The sequence below is a fragment of the Oncorhynchus keta genome, chromosome 4 (genome assembly GCF_023373465.1).
Source record: "Oncorhynchus keta strain PuntledgeMale-10-30-2019 chromosome 4, Oket_V2, whole genome shotgun sequence".
Classification (NCBI taxonomy): domain Eukaryota; kingdom Metazoa; phylum Chordata; class Actinopteri; order Salmoniformes; family Salmonidae; genus Oncorhynchus; species Oncorhynchus keta.
The window spans coordinates 77,687,390-77,696,049 of NC_068424.1; the positions used below are offsets into that span (position 1 = coordinate 77,687,390).

General features: G+C 45.8%; 1 protein-coding gene across 4 annotated transcripts in view; it reads left to right on the forward strand.

The window, feature by feature from the left end:
- The first annotated feature begins 378 nt into the window (after positions 1–378).
- LOC118381736 (septin-8-A-like) overlaps positions 379–8,660 on the forward strand; it is a 30,104-nt gene continuing 21,822 nt past the window's right edge. Inside the window, exons 1-5 of one of the 4 annotated variants that reach the window (XM_052516504.1) lie at positions 379–718; positions 4,941–5,055; positions 5,302–5,497; positions 6,275–6,461; positions 8,476–8,637. In XM_052516504.1, coding sequence (XP_052372464.1) covers positions 689–718; positions 4,941–5,055; positions 5,302–5,497; positions 6,275–6,461; positions 8,476–8,637 — 690 coding nt within the window. In that variant the 5' untranslated portion in view covers positions 379–688. Of the gene's footprint in view, positions 719–908; positions 1,355–4,940; positions 5,056–5,301; positions 5,498–6,274; positions 6,462–8,475; positions 8,638–8,660 lie in introns of those variants that run through there. The other 3 variants (XM_052516503.1, XM_052516507.1, XM_052516508.1) reach the window with 3 other exon arrangements.

An 8,660-nucleotide genomic window follows, 5' to 3' on the forward strand; every position in this document is an offset into this window, starting at 1 on the left:
GTTGTGATACAGCCTGGAATCGAACCAGGGTCTGTGGTGACGCCTCTAGCACTGAGATGCACTGCCTTAAAACTTGAGACTTGCTTAGGACATGCAAAATTGTGACTTGGTCCCATCTCTGACTTTTACACCTTGTTTTTCTTTAGCATAATAATTTTTCTCATTTTGTCAGTTCATAAAAAACCTGTTATTAGCCTTTATATGCGTAATAATTCGTATTAATGCGTAATAATGCGTAATAATGCGTACTTGATGAATGATGGATGGAACATATAAAAAAAATCCCAGGTCTTTGACTATTAGCCTATAATAAAATTAAATCACTCTCCAACCTCTTGATTTATAGTCTGTATTTACAGCTCACCATCAGGACCAGCCCATACCAACACAGCGCAGATTGTCTGTGTTTCTCCTTCTCCGTGCGTAAATCTGTTCTCATGGCGCATCATTCGTCTCCTCTCTACAGTACTAAATCAATGCAATAGAGGCTCCACCGTGTACAGTACCGTTTTACTGCATGTGAGACTTTATTAAGAAATTGCATTTCAGCACGTAGGGGGTGTTGCCACAAAGTAGCCATATTGAATGAATTGAGACGTTCCGCTGTCAACCATCGCCGTCAACCCAACTAGGTCCCGATGAAGACAGCTCCTCGTAAATTCTACTCCCCACTCTTCTCTTCTTCACGATGGCCGCCACGGACATAGACATTTTCGCTGTAAGTATCCTAGAGATTTGCTGCGTTTCACAAACATCGTGCATTAACAGCCTAGTGCATTATGCATAGCCTACGTTGCAGTGTGCCTACCGGGATATTCTGGTATACGGTAGTAGCTGATGAGGCGGGTATGCAGCAGCTAAAGTGGGGTATCATCAACACCCGGAGAGCAGTGATTTCCTTCCGGTAGACTAGATAGCTTTTGAGGAACGGTAGCCTATTCTTGACGCATAATTATGTCGACCCTTTTCTAGGTTGTTTATAAAATGTTAATTGATGCTAGGTATGCAATTGACGCATTTTATACGTTGCACTTCTGATATTGCTGATATTGACACCTCATTCTGCTGTCATTCAGAGGTTAAACCAATAGCCACTCGATGCTACATTGTATCAATTCGATCCACAGATGTATCATTTGCCACTGTCAGTGAAACATTGTAACAGTTTTAGAACGTGTTTATTGTAGCCACGCAGGCATTTCATGTTTGTCGAGAGGAGAGGATTGACACATTGTAACTACATCACTACAATGAATGGTGGGAGAGTTCAACTTTCAGTGCAACACTAGCTCGGAGGCTAGTTAGTTTGAGTTGTTGTGAATTGAAGCTAACCTGCGGATAACAGGATAAGTAGGTAAGTAGCAGCCACTTGTCTCTCCATGAGGGAACTGAACGAATCCTCAGTTGAACAGCACATACACTCTGAGGACGTGTGTATCTGTCAACATATGACATCCTTCAATGTTTGTTCGTAATGGCAGCCTACTGAATTAGAAATTGATCCCCAGGCCAGAGGGGTCATAACTTAAGGTTTGAACACAGGCTACTTATCTTCATATCCAAACTACTTATTTTACTTATTATTACTACTTATTCTGAGCACATAGTTATTTAGTTAGTCCTTCAATTAACCACTGTAGTTCAGTTTGCAACACACACACACACACACAAACACACACACACACACACACACACACACACACACAAACACACACACACACACACACACACACACACACACACACACACACACACACACACACACACACACACACACACACACACACACACACACACACACACACACACACACACACACACACACACACACACTACGCCACATGGATGTGAAGCGGATGACAGATTGTTTTTGTTAAGGGTGTGAAATAACAGCTGCACAGAGGGATCTTTGTGTGTGTGTGTGTGTGTGGGGGGTGCGTGCGTGTGAGTGTGCGTGCGTGGGTGTGCGTGCGTGCGTGCGTGCGTGCGTGTGTGCGTGTGTGCGTGCGTGCGTGTGTGTAGAGCACTGGGCCAGTGGCACAGATGATTGTTGTGTTGTCCTCATGGCCAGCCTTCTGTGCTGTGAATAACAACATGCTGTGTTCCTGTAGACGGCCCAGCCTTCTGTGCTGTGAATAACAACATGCTGTGTTCCTGTAGACGGCCCAGCCTTCTGTGCTGTGAATAACAACACGCTGTGTTCCTGTAGACGGCCCAGCCTTCTGTGCTGTGAATAACAACACGCTGTGTTCCTGTAGACGGCCCAGCCTTCTGTGCTGTGAATAACAACATGCTGTGTTCCTGTAGACGGCCCAGCCTTCTGTGCTGTGAATAACAACACGCTGTGTTCCTGTAGACGGCCCAGCCTTCTGTGCTGTGAATAACAACATGCTGTGTTCCTGTAGACGGCCCAGCCTTCTGTGCTGTGAATAACAACATGCTGTGTTCCTGTAGACGGCCCAGCCTTCTGTGCTGTGAATAACAACATGCTGTGTTTCTGTAGACGGCCCAGCCTTCTGTGCTGTGAATAACAACATGCTGTGTTCCTGTAGACGGCCCAGCCTTCTGTGCTGTGAATAACAACATGCTGTGTTCCTGTAGACGGCCCAGCCTTCTGTGCTGTGAATAACAACATGCTGTGTTCCTGTAGACGGCCCAGCCTTCTGTGCTGTGAATAACAACATGCTGTGTTTCTGTAGACGGCCCAGCCTTCTGTGCTGTGAATAACAACATGCTGTGTTCCTGTAGACGGCCCAGCCTTCTGTGCTGTGAATAACAACATGCTGTGTTCCTGTAGACGGCCCAGCCTTCTGTGCTGTGAATAACAACATGCTGTGTTCCTGTAGACGGCCCAGCCTTCTGTGCTGTGAATAACAACATGCTGTGTTCCTGTAGACGGCCCAGCCTTCTGTGCTGTGAATAACAACACGCTGTGTTCCTGTAGACGGCCCAGCCTTCTGTGCTGTGAATAACAACATGCTGTGTTCCTGTAGACGGCCCAGCCTTCTGTGCTGTGAATAACAACACGCTGTGTTCCTGTAGACGGCCCAGCCTTCTGTGCTGTGAATAACAACATGCTGTGTTCCTGTAGACGGCCCAGCCTTCTGTGCTGTGAATAACAACATGCTGTGTTTCTGTAGACCATCCTTCTGTTTTTTTACACGTAACCATTATTTAACTAGGCAAGTCGTTAAGAACAAATTCTTATTTACAATGACGGCCTACACCGGCCAAACTCCAACGACGCTGGGCCAATTGTATGCCGTGTTATGGGACTCCCAATCACGGCCGGATGTGATACAGCCTGGAATCAATCCAGGGACTGTAGTGACACCTCTTGCACTGAGATGCAGTGCCTTAGGCAGCTACGCCACTCGGGATCCCAAACATGCTGTGTTTCTGAAGACGGCCCAGCTCTCTGTGCAGTGAATAACAACATGCTGTGTCTAGGCACACTCCCAAATTGCACCCTATTCCCTATGTAGTCACTACTTTTGACCAGGGCCTCTAGAGCTCTCGTCATAACTAGTGCACTACCTAGGGAATAGGGTGCCATTTGGGACTCACCCTCTGAAGACATTGCCGGTTCAGTGTCTGGGAAAATGGATTGCATGGACTGCATGTTAATATTCTGGGTTAAATATAACCTAGCATTATTCAGGCCTTCATCCTGGGTTAAATATAACCTAGAATTAGAGTCAGGCCTTCTTCCTGGGTTAAATTTAACCTAACATTAGTCAGGCCTTTATCCTGGGTTAAATATAACCTCGCATTAGAGTCAGGCCTTCATCCTGAAATTGCCAAGAAACTGAAGATCTCGTACAACGCTGTGTACTACTCCCTTCACAGAACAGCTTCATTAAATAGTACCCGCAAAACACCAGTCTCAATGTCAACAGTGAAGAGGCAACTCCAGGATGCAGGCCTTCTAGGTAGAGTTGCAAAGAAAAGTACATAATATGATTCATATGGGCAGAATAACACAGACACTGGACAGAGGAACTCTGCCTAGAAGGCCAGCATCCCGGAGTCACCTCTTCACTGTTGATGTTGAGACTGGACAGAGGAACTCTGCCTAGAAGGCCAGCATCCCGGAGTCACCTCTTCACTGTTGATGTTGAGACTGGACAGAGGAACTCTGCCTAGAAGGCCAGCATCCCGGAGTCACCTCTTCACTGTTGATGTTGAGACTGGTGTTTTGTGGGTACTATTTAATGAAGCTGCCAGTTGAGGACTTGAGGCATCTGTTTCTCAAACTAGACACTTTGATGTACGTGTCCTGTTGCTCAGTTGTGCACCGGGGCCTCCCACTCCTCTTTCTATTCTGGTTAGTGCCAGTTTGCGCTGTTCTATGAAGGGAGTAGTACACAGCGTTGTACGATATCTTCAATTTCTTGGCAATTTCTCGCATGGAATAGACTTCATCTCTCAGAACAAGAATAGACTGACGAGTTTCAGAAGAAAGGTCTTTGTTTCTGGCCCTTTTGAGCCTGTAATTGAACCCACAAATGCTGATGCTCCTGATACTCAACTAGTCTAAAGGCCAGTTTTATTGCTTATTTAATCAGGACAACAGTTTTCAGATGTACTAGCATAATTGAAAAAGGGTTTTCTAATGATCATTTAGCCTTTGAAAATGATGAACTTTGATTAGCTAACACAAACAATGTGCCATTGGTACACAGGAGTGATGATTGCTGATAATGGGCCTCTGTACGCCTATGTAGATATTTAAAAAAATTAAACTGCCATTTCCAGCTGCAACAGTCATTTACAACATTAACAATGTACTGTATTTCGGATCAATTTGATGTTGTTTTAATGGACAAAAAAAAATGGTTTTTCTTTCAAAAACAAGGACATTTCTAAGTGGCCCCAAACTTTTGTTTTACTTTTATTTTTTGTTTACACATTTCTAACATGTGATTGTCTCTCCTCAGAATGAAGAGGAGCGTTGCCTGGAGCTGGGTGGCCATGTTGGGTTTGACAGTCTTCCAGACCAGTTGGTCAGTAAATCAGTCACACAGGGATTCTGCTTCAACATCCTGTGTGTCGGTACGTGACGTCTGATTCCATTATCACCTCCAGCCTGCAACATCTTAACACGTCTCAGTTCTCACTACAGATACAACTCCAGCCTTAGTGCCAGTCTATTTCTACTGTAGCTGAAGGCAAGGATATTTTCTGAATGCAGGAACCCAGGCTAAAACATCTTCAGTCACAGCATTTTTATTTTCTCACTCACATCTTTTTAAAATGTCCATCTTATTTTCTACTTTTCTCTCTTTTTCTTCATCTCAGGTGAGACAGGGATAGGGAAGTCGACGTTGATGAACACGCTGTTCAACACACTGTTTGAGGCCGAGGAGGCCAGCCACTACCAGAACGGCGTGTACCTGCGGCCCAGGACCTACGACCTGAAGGAGAGCAACGTTCAGCTCAAACTGACTGTAGTCGACACCGTGGGGTTCGGAGACCAGATCAACAAGGAGGAGAGGTGATACTGCAGGAACAGCTGGGTGCTTCGTTAGCGAGGCAGATAGGAGGTGGTTTGGTGAACCACACTCGCGTGATGAGTAACCTTGCCTGACATCTGGTTGGGATTGTTTAGCTCATGGATTTGTGTCGATACTGTAGGGAGAGGAATAGCATCAGGACTGGTCAGTTAAGGGGTCAGGTTGGGGTTAGTCATTAAAATAGCACTTCTTCTTGGATGGTTTCTAGATACTGAACCTACTTTCATTCAGTGGTTAAAGGCTATTCAGACAGGCTGTAGCTATAAGAAGACCAAAGTTGGACATTCAGCATTCCTCCTCAGGCCCTCTCAACTAGTGGCCTTCCAGCCAACACACATACAGTGTAAAGGCTTGGCATAGCTTAAGGCTTTGGGTCTTTGTGCAGCCATGAATGGGGAGGGAAGAGTAGGGAGAGGATGATTAGAAGGGCATACTGACATCTGAAAAGGAACTTAAATAGTCTAACAAAAGGGGAGTGGGAATGTTTGGAGCTGTGTTATCGTGGCGGTTTGTAACCCAGATACTCTACTATTTCTTTCTTGAATAGCAAGGAAAACTTTCTCTGATATTTATTTTCTGGTGAAAATGCGAGGTTGAGGATAAATACGGTATATGTTTTCAGACCCTGTATTGTTTTATCACTTTTCTCAGGAATTCCTGCTTTTCTAACATTCTCCATTCACTTGTAATTGAAACTGACACTATTCCCAAAGCCCAAATCCTGATCACATCCATGTTTGTCTTTCTGTGCGCTGAAGCTTCAAACCCATAGTGGACTACATCGACACTCAGTTTGAGACCTACCTGCAGGAGGAGATGAAGATCAAACGTTCCCTGTTCGACTACCACGACACCAGGATCCATATCTGTCTCTACTTCATCTCCCCAACCGGACACTCTCTCAAATCACTGGATCTGGTCACCATGAAGAAACTGGACAGCAAGGTAACGTTTGAAATACACTATATAAAAGTATGTGGACATCCCTTCAAATGAGTCTATTTGGCTCTTTCAGCCACACCCGTTGCTAACAGTTGTATAAAATCGAGCACACAGCCATGCAATCTCCATAGACAAACGTTGGCAGTAGAATGGTGTTACTGAAGAGCTCAGTGACTTTCAACATGGCATCGTCATAGGCCTGTCTTAATAACCTTTAAACACTGAATGAAAGTAGGTTCAGTATCTAGACCTTTTCGAAAAGTCAGTTTCTACCCTGCTCGGGCTCCCGAGTGGCGCAGTGGTCTAAGGCACTGCATCTGAGAGCTAGAGGCATCACTACAGACCCTGGTTCAATTCCAGGCTGTATCAAAACTGGTAGTGATTGGGAGTCCCATAGGGCGGTGCACAATTGGCCCAGCGTCATCCGGGTTAGGGTTTGGCTGTGGTAGGCTGTCATCGTAAATAAGAATTTGTTCTTAACTGACTTGCCTAGTTAAATAAAGGTCCAATACAAATAGAGCTGTCCCGGTCAACTGTACGTGCTGTTATTGTGAAGTGGAAACGTTTAGGAGCAACAACGGCTCAACTGCGAAGTGGTAGGCCACACAAGCTCACAGAACGGGACCACCGAGTGCTAAAGCGTGTAAAAATCGTCTGTCCTCGGTTGCAACACTCACTACCGAGTTCCAAACTGCCTCTGGAAGCAACGTCAGCACAATGTTTGTTGGGAGCTTCATGAAATGGGTTTCCATGGCCGAGCAGCTGCACACAAGCCTAAGATCACCATGCACAATGCCAAGCGTTGGCTAGAGTGGTGTAAAGCTCGCTGCCATTGGACTCTGGAGCAGTGGAAACGCGTTCTCTTGGAGTGATGAATCATGCTTCACCATCTGGCAGTCCGACGGATGAATCTGGGTTTGGCGGATGCCAGAAGAATACTACCTGCCCGAATGCATAGTGTCAACTGTTAAGTTTGGTGGAGGAGGAATAATGGTCTGGGGCTGTTTTTCATGGTTTGGGCTAGGCTCCATAGTTCCAGTGAAGGGAAATCTTAACGCTACAGCATACAATGACATTCTAGACACTTTCGTTCTTCCAACTTTGAGGCAACAGTTTGGGGAAGGCCCTTTCCTGTTTCTGCATGACAATGCCCCCTTGCACAAAGCGAGGTCCATACAGAAGTGGTGTGTCGAGATCGGTGTGGAAGAACTTGACTGGCCTGGACAGAGCCTTGACCTTAACCCCATCAAACACCTTTGGGATGAATTGGAACGCTGGCTGCGAGCCAGGCCTAATCAGTGATCTGACCTCACTAATGCTCTTGTGGCTGAACGGAAGTCCCCACAGCAATGTTCCAACATCTAGTGGAAATCCTTCCCAGAAGAGCGGAGGCTGTCATAGCAGCAAAAGGGGGGGGGACCAATTCCATATGAATGCCCATGATTTTGGAATGAGATGTTTGACGAGCAGGTGTCCACATACATTCTTGTATTAGTAGCTGCTCTGACACTGTTGCAGGAAAACATTTTTGGACATTGACGTGTTAGTATCTGAAGCGTTGGACATCATACAGTTCAACAGGTGCTGTAGGTCTGAAGGATACTGATAGGTGTTCAGGTTCAGGCACAGCTCTCCTGAAGGATACTGACAGGTGTTCAGGTTCATGCACAGCTCTCCTGAAGGATACTGACAGGTGTTCAGGTTCAGGCACAGCTCTCCTGAAGGATACTGACAGGTGTTCAGGTTCAGGCACAGCTCTCCTGAAGGATACTGACAGGTGTTCAGGTTCAGGCACAGCTCTCCTGAAGGATACTGATAGGTGTTCAGGTTCAGGCACAGCTCTCCTGAAGGATACTGACAGGTGTTCAGGTTCATGCACAACCAGTTAAATTATTATCTCAAAGTAGAGCTGCATTCAATTTTGATGCTTGTATTTGTGTCAATCCAGAGACCATTATTTATTTTTTTTAACATGGTAGACCTGCTGATTCAAACGCTGCTCCTCCCTGTACTCCAGGTAAACATCATCCCCATCATTGCCAAGGCAGACACCATATCTAAGAGCGAGCTGCACAAGTTCAAGATCAAGATCATGTCAGAGTTGGTGAGCAACGGTGTTCAGATACACCAGTTCCCTACTGAGGACGAGGCTGTCACCGAGATCAACTCCTCTATGAATGTGAGTCTGACGCACACACACAC